Source organism: Hordeum vulgare, chromosome 4H (genome assembly GCF_904849725.1).
Source record: "Hordeum vulgare subsp. vulgare chromosome 4H, MorexV3_pseudomolecules_assembly, whole genome shotgun sequence".
NCBI lineage: Eukaryota > Viridiplantae > Streptophyta > Magnoliopsida > Poales > Poaceae > Hordeum > Hordeum vulgare.
Genome location: NC_058521.1, coordinates 566,641,796 through 566,657,127, shown reverse-complemented (window position 1 = coordinate 566,657,127; position 15,332 = coordinate 566,641,796). Strand labels below are relative to the sequence as shown.

At 44.0% G+C, this 15,332-nt stretch overlaps 1 protein-coding gene across 1 annotated transcript; it reads right to left on the bottom strand.

Moving 5' to 3' along the window:
• Window positions 1-3,471: 3,471 nt before the first annotated feature.
• On the bottom strand, window positions 3,472-6,224 carry LOC123449583 (60S ribosomal protein L4-1-like). Its single transcript, XM_045126858.1, has 2 exons — window positions 5,063-6,224; window positions 3,472-3,797 (listed from the first exon to the last, which is right to left on the bottom strand). The coding sequence occupies exons 1-2, from the start codon at window positions 6,161-6,163 to the stop codon at window positions 3,684-3,686; spliced, it is 1,215 nt and encodes a 404-aa protein (XP_044982793.1). The 5' UTR covers window positions 6,164-6,224; the 3' UTR covers window positions 3,472-3,683.
• Window positions 6,225-15,332: the final 9,108 nt, after the last annotated feature.

Genomic DNA, 15,332 nt, shown 5'->3' with positions numbered 1-15,332 from the left:
TTCAAATTATAAAAATCTATTCATAATATCCATACTAAACTTGTATCACCATCTCTTCGCCGAACTAGTGCACCTATAAAATTTGCCGTTGTATTGGGTGTGTTTGAGACACAAGAGATTTATTGTATTTGATTGCAGGGTTGCTTGAGAGAGACCATCAAAATCATACACCTCCCACGGATTTATAAACCTTAGGTCATCCACTTGAGGGAAATATGTTGTTGTCCTACAAAACTCTACACTTGGAGGCCCGACAACGTCTACAAGAATAAAGTTGCGTAGTAGAGTGCTTGAAGGTATATCTTTAGATCTTGTAACTAAATCTTTTAGTTTCTTGTTTTTCACTAGTTTGGTTCATCAAAAGAAAACTACAAAAAATGGAGTTTAGGTTGCCTCATTTGCTTCGCATTTGTAATGTCTTTCGTGAAAATGATGGTTTGGACAATTGTGCTCAATTGTTACAGGAAGAATTTATGAAAATGCTTAATGTGAATTCCTCGAATGATGAGCATGATAGTAATATTGTGAGTGTGAATATCTAAATATCCATGATGGTAATGATATGTAAAGGCACAAGCTTGGGGATGCTATGTTTGATAAATATGATATTTTTAGTCCCCAAGTGTTGATGAGAAAATTTATTTTGATGATAGCATGCCTCCTATTTATAATAATTATATTGATGAAACTGGGTTTGAAAGAGTGTCAACTCTAGGTACTAATGATCCCACTATTTTGTACGGTGTTGAATCTTCTCATAACGATAAAAGTGGATTTGGAGAGGTCATGACTTTATTTGGTGATGAGTGCACTATTTTGAAAGAGGTTTCAATTGACTATGACAACAAAGTTGCTACCTATGACGGTTTTTGTGATCACATGTATACCATAAAGAGTAATAATAACAATGAAACTTGTCATCATGATATTGATTTTCATTTGGATTATATCAACCAAGTATCTCATGATAGTTGTTCTCTTGAGTTCACTCCCACTACTTTGAATGAGAAGAATTTTGCTTGTGTTGGTAATAATAAAAATTATATGCTTCTGCATCATGAAAAGAATGTTTTATGTGATAGTTATATTGTTGAATTCCTTCATGATGCTACTAAAAATTATTATGAGGGAGGAACACATGCTTGTAGGTATTGCAATAATATCAAGTTTCCTCTCGACTAGCTAAAAGGCATTAAAGAAAAGTGATTGTTGGAAGACAACTCAACACTTTTACCTATTGTTTTTGTGTGTTCACGTGATTAAGCTATTGTATTAATCATATTTTGTGTCTTTTATTTCAATAATGTGCCAAGTAAAGCCTTTGGGATAGTGTGGATACTTGTTTGCTTGATTCTGTGCAAAAACACAAACTTTTGCGTCCAGTATATGAATTATGTGATTTTACTGGAGAGTCAAAAAATTCTGATAGTTTTACATAAAATTGCCTTGAAAATTCTTTGTGTTGTCCAAAGTTTTCGTAATTTTTAGAGTGATCAAAGTACGGTGGTCATTGAGATCTTCACACACTATTCTATTTTTGACACATTCTCTTTTGCGTGCATAATTTGCTTGTTTTAGTGTTTCCATAGCTTATACTCAGTGATATAAATTATGGGAATGATAGAATACAACGGGTATCATGTGAGAACAATTATGAATCTTGTCTTGACAGTACCTAAGAGAATGATCTATCTTTATTACACCTAATCCATCTCACGAAGTTCCGTTAAGTTTTGCGTCATTGAAGTTTTCAAGTTTTGGGTGAGATATCGATATGAGGAGAATAAGGAGTGGCAAGATCCTAAGATTGGAGATGCCCAAGGCACGCCCAAGGTAATATGCAAGGAAGACTCAAGCGTCTAAGTTTGGGGATGCCCCGGAAGGCATCCCTTTTTTCATCTCCAACATTATCGTTATATCTTACTTGGAGATATACTTTTATTCATCACATGATAACCGTACAATCCGAACTGCCGAAGCAACGGTTACACATACTTTCTTTATTAAAAAATAAACTTTATAGAGGAAAGGTTTACAAAGGGCCTTTATGAGTGGTTTGATGTCCCTATTATGCCATGTTGCACGTGTGCGCCTTTGCTCTCAAGCGAGGGGTGGGGGCGTGCTCTCACCGAATGGACCTTTGAGAGATGGTCTTGAGAGGTCGTTGTAACATGTTAGCTTGATGCTGGGTAGGTCCTAGATGGTACTTGCTATTGTTCGAAGACGTGTTTGACCATAGCTCAGTCAAACCAAATACTTGATCCTTATGATACGAAATGGAGGAGCTCTTCGCGTGATCCATGGTACTTTTTGTGGGTTACCACGATGTTCCTTTTGTCTAATTATATAGTCAAATGAAGTTTCATATGCAACATTTCATTTTTAAATTGTCTTGATTATTTGTTTCTCTTGAAGGAAGGAAACAACACGGCTAGTCAGTCTAGCAAGTTTCCTTGTTCTCAAACTGAATTCACTCGATACACATGCACAATGATACCTATGTCAACATGCACAATGATACCTATGTCAGGGATATTTTCTCTCTTGTCTCGAAATAAATGATTCAAAAGTGACTATTTTATAATAAAATTAGTAATAAACTGAGTCATAGGAAATACTTGTTGATGAAACAATTTTTGTGTACGCTCAAATTTTTTGTGCATCATCAGTGATATACATAAGGGTGGATGAGAATGGCGTTTTCGAGCTCGGCCTTCATGGAGGCCGAAATTTTAAAAAAAACCAATATTCAAAAAATATTTCCAAAAAATCTAAAAATAAATATGTAACTAAACTAGGATGTAATCCATGTGTGTAATATTTTAGGTTGAAACACAACGTGTACAAAAATGACAAATTTATGAATTGAAATGATGAATAGTAACATCCATTCATAAATAGGGTCTATATTCGTCTTCTATTGGAATCTCTTAAAAAACTTATATTTAGAAACGAAGAGAGTATAAATCTTTCTAGAGATTTTACTACTACATACAGATGTATATAAACATACTTTAAAATATAGATTCATTTATTTTGCTTCGCATGTAGACTCCTAGTGAAATATTTTAAAAGACTTATATTTATGAACGGAGGGAGTATTGTTTTGATAAGAAAAACATAAACCATAAACCCTCTCAGGTTTTTTACCGACATTTTGCTGTCTAAGCTTGATTTGATAAGCAAGGCGACTGTTTATTGCTTTTTTTAGACAAGCGACTGTTTTTTGCAAAAAGATCCAGACCTGCGTATTTCTTCTCTCGACAAACATACCTCACCTCGAAAAGCCCAGGCAAACACAAACGGTAAGTGCAGTGACAAAGTAACAGACATGCGACAAACAAACAGGCCTGTTAGATGCTAGGTGTTATTTCACATAGATGTGAGATAGACGGACCCCAAAATTTTAACCATGACGAAAATTATTTCGCATTCATAACAGAGTATATATGAAAAACAGGACTCAGAATCTGAACTAGCAACCGGACGATAAAGCATGCCACAGAACATGTCTCGAAAAAGGCATCCACAGATAAAACACTCGAGATAACCAGCTACCAAAACAGCATTCGATGTCTCAGACTCCATAACACGACACAATGACAAAATCATACTTTAGGGTCTCAAAGGCTTTAGGGTCTCAAAGGTAGGACGATAAAACTGCTACTACTTCAACAAGATGATCACTGGCTGACGCCGAGCCACTTGGAGAAGACGTCGAACTCGGTGTAGTCGCTGTCAGAAATCATGGTCTGGTACCACGCCTTCCCTGCGGCCTTGATCTTAGATGCCTCCTCCTACAATAACAAGAGTTCCTTCTTCAGTACAAGGATGTCATAAATATATGCATAGTAGGAATTTTAATCATCACAAATCAGAGAAGTTTAGAAAGGGAAACAGATAAACAAACAGTTCTTCAAGCAACAGGAATACTCATATTTGACAGGCAATAATAATATCACGTTCACCTTAGTCCTCAAACAAACCCGTTTTCGTAAACTAACAGAAGCATCACTAATATAATAGGCCTTTCCAATGAAGTCATGATTAATGGTAAAACAATATTGTCTTGCAAAAAATAGCAGTTTATGTCCTTAAAGAAGATTCAGTGCCAAAAGTAAACACAAGTTAAAAAGCAATCAAGCTTAGAAGAAAAGTTAGATTTTAGGAATGTAACGGAAAAAAAACAAGCATAGTACATACTTCAAGTATTGCAAGCCAAATATTGATTGCTTTTTAACTTGTGTTTACTTTATTGTACCAGAACATAACAAGTATTGTACCAGAACATAACAAGTTGGGCAAGTTCTCCCCAACTACAATTATTTAGGTACACAGGGAGTAGAAACCAGCAAATTGAGAGAGGCGCCTTCACTACGAATACAAAAGATTAAGCATGCAACTATAAACTGAAGTAGACAGAAATACACTATTGAGTCTACGCAATGAACAAACAATCTGTGTGTTTGCTCCATAAAACAGTAAATACAAACATAAGACACTTTAAACAGCAAGGATCACATACTGGGATCATCTAGATAATGAAGGGTTTTAGGCATGCAACGAGCAACAAACAGCATATAAACTTGGCAGTTATTTCAGTGCTAATAGGTCAAATAAACAGTATGGCATGCCTACATTATGCACATCAAAGCGTATCAAACAGTTGCAGAAATTGCATATTCAAACTATGGTAAAATAACATAGCATACATATAAAGCAATCATCATTATATAAGCAGACAAGTATACAAAAAATAAGAACTAACTAATCAAGACACGCAGCTTGACTGTCAACACAACATTAAACCTCCAACTAATCAGAACCTATACCACACAAAACACTACAAGCATATGAACATGGACAGAATTGCTATCATCATAAGCTGAAAACACCATGCACAATAGATGCATTCATAAATTCATGTTATGCTACATCCAACTAAATATAAGGACTTAATCAAGTTAAGTGCGCATATTCAACCAGTACTCAGGAGTAAAATAAACTATCTGTAATTATGTGAAGATATGAAACAGATGGCAAAGGGAAGGGAGTAGCATACCGCGCTGAGCTTGGTCCTCTTGGAGTTAATCTTGTCCTTCCTGGCCTTGACACGGGCAGCCTCAGCAAGAACTGCCATCCTGCGGGCAGTCCCAAAGTAGGGGTTGAGCTTGAGCACAGCAGCAGCATTCTTCAGAGGGTTCTTCCTGGCCTCCCTGCGCTTAACCTCCTTGTTGATGGGCTTCACAACAGACTGGACCTCGTCAGAGTTGATGAGGCGGCCAAGGTCAGCGTTGGTCATCTTAGGCCTGGGGAGGACGAAGCCCTTCTTCTTGGAGGAAGACGCCTCAAAGGAGCCGTACACCTCGTCCAGCTTCTTGAAGGCAGACTCGGTCCAGATCACAAACCGGCCAAGGTGGCCACCAGGGGCAAGGTCGAGCAGGTTGAGGCGCTCGACGTTGGCAACATCCACACCTGGGAGGTTGCGGAAGGCCTTGACGATCTTGGAGCCCTCGGTGCCGTAGACGATGAGGGGTCCCTTGCGGTTGATGTACCTGCGGTTGCGCATCTTACCCTTGCCGGGGCGGATGCCGACAGACTCCTTGGCCTTCTCGGCGTCAGCGAAGGCGCCCAGCTGCTCGAGCACCTTGATGGCCTGGGAGGTCTTCTCGATGCCCTCGGCCGAGTCGGAGACGACGAGCGGGAACTCGGGGACGCCCTCGATGCGGTGGCCGCGGGCGGTGACGATGGCCGGGACGGCGGTGGCGGCGAGGGCGGAGGCGACGGCGACGCGGCGGAGGCGGATGTTGACGCGGCGGTGCCACTTGCGCCAGATCCGGGTGGGCGCGAACATGCGTCCGCCACGGCACATGTTGCCGAAGGCTCCCTGCCCGGCGCGGTGGGTTCCACCGCCGCCGACACGCGGGATACGCGACACGGCGCGACCCGTGCCCCAGGACTCGGCCGAGGTCTGGTGACCGGCCTTGCGGGAGACGGCGTAGGGCTGGCGGCTGTTGCAGGAGACAAGCCTGTGGACGAAGGTGATGACGTCGGGGCGGATCGGCGCCGTCATGACGTGCGGCATCGGGACGCCGGCCGCGTCCGTGGCCATGTCCCCCTCCAGGGCCTTGACGGAGACGAGCGGGCGCGCGGTGGTGGCCATGGCGGCGGCGGCGGCGGCGGCTGCGGGGGAGAGGCTTGAGGTGCGGCGGCGGGGGGAGAGGCTGGACTGGGCGATTAGGGGTAAGACTTTATATAGATGCAGGGGTTAGGGTTTGGCTTGGGAGGTGGGCTCTCTGGGCCTTAGGTCACTGAGAATGGCCGAATGGAGCCGAGCTAGCGTGCTACCCAGTTTTTTATTATCTGTTGTTTTTTCTGTTTATTCAGTAGAAAAAAAGCCCAGATTTTTCTATTTGTTACGAAAATAAAAATATGAAATCAAAAAGGGTTACAGATTTAAATAAAAAGGTTCACCCATTTGGAAAAAAAAACATATCTTTATAAAAGTTTCATCAATTTTGAAAGAAAAAAAAATCAATTTGAAAAAAAAAGATCATTGAAATTGAAAAGAATTCATCCAATTTGGAAAAAGTTCATTAAATTTTTAAAAAGTTCATTAAATTTGAAGAAAGTTAATAGAAATTCAAATACTAATGATTATTTTAGAAAAATGTTCATTGAACTGAAAAAATAATCATAAATCTTTAAAAAATTCATCAGTTTTGATAAAAATGCATCCATTTTCAAAAAAATGTTCATCATATTTCAAAAAAGTTCACCGATATTCAAAAAAGTTCATAGAATTTTTATATTTTAAAAAGTTCTTCGATTTTCAGAGAAAAGTTCATCAACCTTAAAAAAGATGTTGAAATTTAAAAAAAGTTCATCAATATTTATAAAAGTTCATATAATTTTTAAAAGAAAATCATCACCGAGCGCCTAGATGGGTCGTACCATTCACGAACGCTGCAGGTGCCACTTAACAAAAATGCACGTTAACTAGAGTCGGTGACGCCAAATAGGAAATATCACAAGATGGTTCGTCTCCAAAAGTGGTGAAGTAAAAGATCTCTTGGGTGAGCTTCCGTATAGGCTCGTGAGATGCTTCATGGACCTTAGAAAAACATTTCCTTGTCTAAAAAATATTCCTTAGGCCATGGATGATGGTTTCTTTTTTACCGCATAAAAAATCTGATAGTTTTTTGTGGGAAATTACAAGTCAAGGGAAATCCAGCGGGGCGACGAATTTCGTTCGTCCACGTTTTTGTTCGCACGGGCAAAAAACCACGGTCCAATGCGTTGACGCAAATGAGTCGATGTGTGTTTTGTTGTCCGTTTTGACCCATTTTAAGACAAAAATGGTTTGGATTTGAGTTGTGCAAACACGATGCTGACGAGTGTGTTGTCCTCCTTTGACCAGCCTCTCGGTGGCACACGGGCTAGTACCCTCACTCCTTTGACCAGCCTCTCGTACCCCCACCGATGTCGCGAGTGTCGGAGTTGTTTTCACTTCTTTGTGACAATGGTATAACTCGTGACCCGCATCCTATAACCCCTTCAACCAGGGTTTCCCGACACATGACGAGTGTTATTTTTACGCTCGTCAGACCTGAGTTTAAACCGAGTTATTTCATAAAAACAGGATATCTACTTCGGTATTGCTATTGATGCCTAATGGATGCAAAGGATTCCAAGTATCATATCTTTATTTTATTCCCCACATGAAATACATTCTTTATGGACGAAATCAAGTAATTACATGGAAATGAGTAAAAAGTGGATAAAGGAGATCAAGTGAGAGGCGCAACACGAAGCAATAGAGTGCAAAACGATGTTTCATACGACCGCACGTGTTCGTATGTACTCCTAAAGGCATCTCTTGATCCACCTGAACAAACTTTATATAGGGCCCAGGCTAGAAGGGCTACACAAGAAGCCACAAACCATATGTCGGGACCGGTTTTCTGGGATATAATATTTCCAGCAAATGACCCTTGTGTTCACTAGCCCCAAGATTACTGTTAGCCCGTGGACACTCACTTGATACAAAAAATTCAAGCAAATTACAAAATTTGGGGTACAAGACCATGAAGGTCCATGGGGGTATAAGCAAAATATCTAGTGGTGATGGCAGAAGCGACTCATGGATCTCCAGCGTCCATGGGACTCCATTCCCACAGGAACAACTCACGTGGGTAACTCCTATCTCGCAAGGCTGCTATTCTCGATGCCTAGGTTCCGGAGTTTTTGACATCATGCTCCTCTCCAAATACGCAACCTGGCCAAGACAATAGCCACGAACAAGCTAGTGAGTACTTTTGAATATACTCGCAAACATCATGAAAACAGACAAGTTAAAACAGGTGAGATGCGTGCACTAGAACTTTAATAACATCTGACGTGCCATAAGACTTAATTCATGAAGGCAATTATGCAGATGATTCATTTCTACAGGTGATAAATAATCAATCAAAGAAAGAGAGTAACAATAACAAATTAGAATGCGTCGATCGGGCGTCTAAAGCGACACCTCAAAGGGACACACAAAGCAAGCCACAATCGAGCGTCTCAGCGATGCCACATAAAGGGACTTATATGAGACTAATAATAGTAATGCTAGAGTTGGGTGTCTCGGACGACGCCACATAAAGGGATTATAACAAAATAATAACAGAAGTTTCACGGTCGGGCGTATGAACGACACCACATAAAGGGCTTATATGAAAGTAATAAGAGTTGCCACAGTCGGGCGTCTGGGGCGACGCCACATAAAGGGCTCATAAAGATAATAATAACATGCGTGTCACACTCGGTGGTGTTTTTTTTGTGGTAACAAGAGTCTGCGAGGGGTTAATATATTTTTATAGGTCGGTTGCTGCTGATTGGTTTGAAAAATCATTGGCTCGATCGAAATTGTTAACCAAATCCAAAATTGAATACCTCAATCGAATTAAAGAGTTTAATATTAAGAGATATGAAGACTTAAAATAAATTAATAGGAGAGCTCCTTGAGCAATTGTTGACCTGGTCAAAATTGGATAATCCAATTCTAAATTGAACCCTCAATTAATTGTGAAGATTTAAAAATTTAAAAACATGATGTATTGTATAAAAAATAAATGAAAGATAGTTGACCCGATTAAAATAGGGTGACCAAAATTTAATTAGAGACCTCAATTGATTATGAGGCCTCCGATCCTAAAAGGTTTAGGCCCCGCTTGGTTCATCGTTTTGGGCCCAAAAACACATGTAAAACATACCCTTGTGAAAAAAATACGATGAGCCTTGCACAATTGCTTGGCATGTCCTTTTTGGGGTAACTTTTGTATTTACAACTTTTGTTCAAACATTCGGCAAGGAACTAATTGCTGCTTTAGGCACACATAAGATGTTCAATTTTTATTCGTATGTTACTCGTTATAAGATATCTAACTTGTGTCCATTTTTGCATTTTGATACATCTACCGAGTACAAGATATATAACTACGGCACCTATTGTTGCTGCTATTTTTTTTGTAATCTCTTCTCGCTAGATAATAAACACGAGTAACCATGACGATGGATATGAGTCATGTACTGATTATGAAGAAGAGGAGGAGGAGGAGATGATGTTTCTTGTCTTCCCGACATTATACTGTATATCTTCTAGGAGAGGAAAAATTCCAATGAACACATCCATTCTTACGGCAGCTAAGTACATCCGAAAAATATTGGATGGCCACTCTCAACGGGGCCCTGATATTCTTAGGATGCAATCCCACATCTTCCAAGCTCTATGTGACCATCTTAGATCGAGTAATCTTCTACGAAATTCAAAAGGAGTCAACGTTGAGGAGCAACTAGGGATGTTTACGTACATGCTTTCCAGGAATGCGAGCTATCATACGCTGACTGATAGGTTTCAGCACAATCCGCAAACGGTGTATAGACATATCAATGGATGTTTCAACGCTATGAGATCATTGGCATTTGACTTTATCAAGCATGATTCGCTAGATACTCATTGAAAAATGTCAAGAAATCCCCAGTTTTGGCCTTTCTTTGAGGTACACACAAATGGTATGTACTTTAGGAATTTATATCCTCCCTTAGTATCACATATAGTAACCATAACTTGTTTAATGCAGAATTGCCTAGGGGCAATTGATGGGACTCATATTCCCATGACCATAGGATCCAATGAGGTTGCTCCATACGGGAATAGAAAGGGGACCCTCTCCTAGAATGTGATGGTATCTCGTGACTTTTATCTCAACTTTGTTTGTGTGTCAGCTAGTTGGGAGGGGTGTGCCTCGGATGCTCGAGTACTGAAATCTACCATTCAATCGGGTTTTCATGTACCTCCGGGCAAGTACTATTTGGTTGACGGAGGCTACACAAGCACACCAGAGTTTCTAGCTCCGTACCGTGGAGTTCGTTATCATCTACAAGATTTTGGTAGAGGCGGTCCTCGTCCAGAGAACCCGAAAGACCTTTTCAATCTAAGGCATGCCCGCCTATGGAACCATATAGAGCGCACGATTGGTGTCTGGAAAATGTGATTTCTTGTTTTAAAAGTTGGCACGCATTACCCAATTGACACTCAAGTCAGATTTCCTATGGCGACAGTTGTATTTCACAACATAATCCAGAGTCACAGAGGTGGTGAACAATGGCTAGATACACAACAAATGCAAATTGATCCTCTTCTATTTGTCACTCTTCCTCATGGAGATGACAGACCTCGACATGTTCGTACATCCTCAAGCAATCAAAGGGACCTTGGTAATTCCATGAGAGATGAAATTGCCAAGAGGATGTGGGTGTTGGAAATACGCCCTAGAGGCAATAATAAAATAGTTATTATTATATTTCCTGTTCCAAGGTAATCGTTTATTATCCATGCTATAATTGTATTGAATGGAAATACAAATACATGTGTGGGTATATAGACAAAACAATGTCCCTAGTAAGCCTCTAGTTGACTAGCTCGTTGATCAAAGATGGTTATGGTTTCCTAGCCATAGACAAGTGTTGTCAGTTAATAACAAGATCACATCATTGGTAGAATGATGTGATGGACAAAACCCAAACTATAAACGTAGCATGTGATCGTGTTATTTTGTTGCTATTGTTTTCTGCATGTCAAGTATACATTGCTATGACCATGAGATCATGTAACTCACTGACACCGGAGGAATGCCTTGTGTGTATCAAATGTCGCAACGTAATTGGGTGACTATAAAGGTGCTCTACAGGTATCTCCGAAGGTGTCCGTTGAGTTAGCATGGATCGAGACTGGGATTTGCCACTCTGTATGATGGAGAAGTATCTCACGACCCACTCGGTAATACAACATCACAAACAAGAATGTTATACGGGATTAACCGAGTCCTTGACACAGAGGTTCAACCGATAAGATCTTCGTAGAATATGTAGGATCCAATATGGGCATCCAGGTCCCACTATTAGATATTGACCAGAGAGTGCCTCGGTCATGTCTATATAGTTCTCAAACCTGCACGGTCGGCACACTTAAGGTTCGGTGACGTTTCAGTATTATTGAGTTATGTGTGTTTGGTAACCGAAAGTTGTTCGGAGTCCCAGATGAGATCCGGGTGTCACGAGGAGCTCCAGAATGGTCCGGATGTAAAGATTGATATATAGAAAAGTTGCATTTGGCTTCCGAAAAGATTTCGAGCATTACCGGTGTCGTGGGTATAAGCCTGACAGTAGATGTGTAGGGTACGAAAAGGATGGGCAGAGTCCCAGCTACGGCGAGGTTGTATGAGTTCAGGCCCCTCTATGGTGGAGGTAATAGCCCTACGTCTCAGTGCTCTGGGAGCTTGTTGTCGAGTGAAATATGGAATACAATGATTTGCTAACCCCTGCACCAGCGGGGGAGGGTGGCTTATATAGAGTGCGCTGCCCTCCACAATGGTTCCGGTACAGGGGTGGAGTAGTGGCGATTGAATGCGTACGTCACAGGTAACGTACGTCCTAAATGCTAATAAATGCACCGGGAAACGTACGACCGTTTCCCTTCAGGGGGGTTATGATGTTCCGAGTGGCATCCAGTCGGTTAGTTGGATGTTCTCCGAATGCTAGTCTCCGACTGGATGGTCGAGGACCTGTTACCGACTGGACGATGGAGACTCCTTAATTCAGTCGGAACTAACTAAGGGCCTTGTCCCTTATGAGGGGTAGTCCTTGGGTAGGACTTACAGGGCAGGCCTATGACCCTACCCTAGTACTATAACCCCATCATTAGTCCCCGAATGGATTGGGGTTGGAACGACGAAGCGATGCTTGAAGTTTGGATCTGACTGGAACGGATGTGACTTTGGCGTTGCTTGCCTCAATCCATTTTATCTTCTCTGACCAACGATCCGAGTGGAAATCTTTGTGGAACAAACTGTCGGAAACCGAGTGCTTCCAAGGTATCTCTTGACGTGACCAGTCAACTGACAGCGGCGGATTTTCCGGGATCCTCAAATTTCGGTTTCTGCGCGCTCAGCGGGGATGACGCTAGCGCGCTCGAGTAGCGCCTGACACCTCGATTCTCGCACCTTCAACTTCTCCACTCATATCGCCGTGGCCGGTCGGGGGATAAGGTTTCGGGGCCACCTGCCAGCGACCCAGTCGGAACCTTACTTAACTCCCAGCGGCAAGGGCTTTTCGTTACGCCCGCCGGATCTTTTGCCTTTGCTTCGTCCTCCTCGCCGCCTCCAGCGCACCTAACCTATCCACTCCTCCTTCCCCTCCGCGGATTCGCAGCTTCCGCCATGACCAAGGGTCAGACCAGCAAGATGGAGGCGAGGAAGAAGAAGGGGAAGGCGGCGGCTCCTGCTCAGCGGCGGCAGCGGCCGTTGCTGGCGGGGTGGATCCAAGGCGACTTCCTCCCCTCCACGGTGACGGAGGGGGATCTGCTGCAGCTGGTGGAGGACAGGATGATCATGCACAAGTCTTGGAGGCTGCCGGCAGAGAATGAGGTCGAACCGGTGCCCCGGGAGGGGGAGCGCGTCCTGCTGCTCAGCCATGTCTATCGAGGTTTCTCTCTGCCCCCGCATCCTTTCTTCAAGGGCATTTTGAACCACTTCGGGGCACAACTTCACCACTTTCCCCCGAATGCTATTGCCCATCTCTCTGCTTTCATAGTTATGTGCGAGTGCTTCATCGGCTGCCCTCCCCATTGGGGGTTGTTCAAACATATATTATCTGCTAGATCTCAAACTATCAAACGACTCAGCCAGTCGGATGATAAAACGTATCTTCTCCAACTCTGCGGAGGCTTAGGTTTCCAGAAAAAGAGTCGGAGTAGTTATCCTGCTCTTCAGCTGAGTGAGTCGGTTAGGAACTGGCAGTCGACGTGGTTCCACTGCCAAGACGTTGCCTGCCCGAATGCCTCGACAGGGTTGCCTCCTTTTAGCTTAGATCGTCCCGCTCCACCTAAGCAGCTCGCGCTCACGAAGGCGGAGAAGATCGACATCCAGCCCCTGGTCGACGCACTCGTAGACGTCGTCAGAAGGGGAGTCACCGGCATGGATTTGTTGGAGACTTTCCTTGGTCGACGCATACAACCACTGCAGGCTCGCGACCACGCCATGTGGCACTACGCGGGGCCCGAAGACTCCACTCGGACCAACGTCTTGGGCGTGACCGAGGAGAAGGTGGCGTCGTGGGTGCTCCAGATCACAGGCGCCTGTGAGAACCCCAGAGGGTCTCGGCGAGTGAGGGCTTTCAGCGCGGACAATCCTCCTCCGAATCAGGTGAGTACCATTTGTCGAGCGCACGTATCTGTTTAGTTTTATTGCTTTCTTGAATATCTGCCTGTCGTTTGATGTCGCCGACTGTATTTCATGCAGAAGTGGACCAACTGGTTTTCTCCTGTCTCGAACGGGAACCCGGACGAGGAGGAGGAAGAAGGCAGCCAGGAGGGCAGTGTGGAGAGCGGCGAGTATGTCTCCGACAGTCGGGAGACGGAGGAAGAGTCTGGTGAAGAAGAGGAGGATGACGAAGAGCAGGACTCGCCGCCTCCGCTGCCAGAGCACCGGACCAAGCGCCGACATGAACCTGCGGTTCCCTCGGCCCCTCCGGCATCCTCGAGTGCTCCGCCTGCTGCTCCCGTGGTTCCGAGTGCTCGGAGCACCAAGAGGGTCAGGGACGTTGCTGTCGAGTCGGTGGGTCAGCCTTCCAAGGTGGCCAAACCGAGTGGGTCCAAACCTCGGAAGGCTTTGCCGCGGATAAGGGTCGTCGTTCCTGTCACCTCGACGTAAGTGTACTGTTCCTCTAACTTCCTCTGATATCCGATTGGACTGCTGTTTTATTGGTCGAATGAATTTCACTCGACAGGGTTGCCACCTCTGCCACCTCTCCGGCGCGTCGGGAGGATGATCCCATGGACGCGGACAACGTCGTCTCGTCCCAGCCAGGTACGTTGTAGCGATTCCGAGAGTTTTATATTATCGCATCGCGGATTCTGTCTTTGGTCTTGCCCCTTTCTTTTTCTGAGATCCCGCGCCGTTCGGTCCGACAGGGGCGATTTATGTGGATGAGGGTGACCAGGGGAGACATGAGCAAGATGCGGAGCCTGTCCTTGAGGCTACCCCGCCAATTACTGCTCTCGCCGCGGTCGTGCCGCCGACTGAGGCGATGCCGCCGACTGAGGAGGCGCTGGTGGCTGCTGAACCGACTGGAACGGGCCTTGGGATGCCCAAGGAGCCTCCAACGATGCCGGGCCCGTCAAATGTCGAGTTCAACATCGAACACCTCCCGGAGGATCAGGTGGGAGCGGCCAAGGGAGGCATGGTGCAGGCAGAGCTGATGGAGGGAGAAGCCAAGAAGGCGTACGACTCCATCGCCTCTCTGTACCAGCGCAGCTTGGAGCTGCGAGACGATATCCGAGTAAGTAGTCTAGTAAGTATTTGCTTTTCTCTTGTTTCTCTTGTAACCCAGTGGGTGTGCTTGGATACCGTATGATGTTTGCAATGCGTTCACTCTGAGTGAGCCCAGTGGGTGTAGTCCCCGAGACTTCTGTCGAGTGCTTGCACCGGCAGTTGTCTTTATGCATATTGTCTCTGACTTAGTCATATTCGTAAATAATATGGTCGACTGCTAACAGTTGGGGCACTCGGAGTGCACCTACTGTAAGAGTCTCCGAGAGTAATTTTACTCAGGTCGGGTGGTATTAGCCTTGTAGGCGTATTGTTGTCATGACTCTCAATAGGGCGGACCTGTTTGAGTTGCATGCCAGTGGGGTCACTCTCAGTGAACCCACTGGGTGTAGTCCCCGAGACCGCTGTCGACTGCTTGCGTCGGCAGGGGTCTGAAGAACTTAGACTTTGTATTGTTGA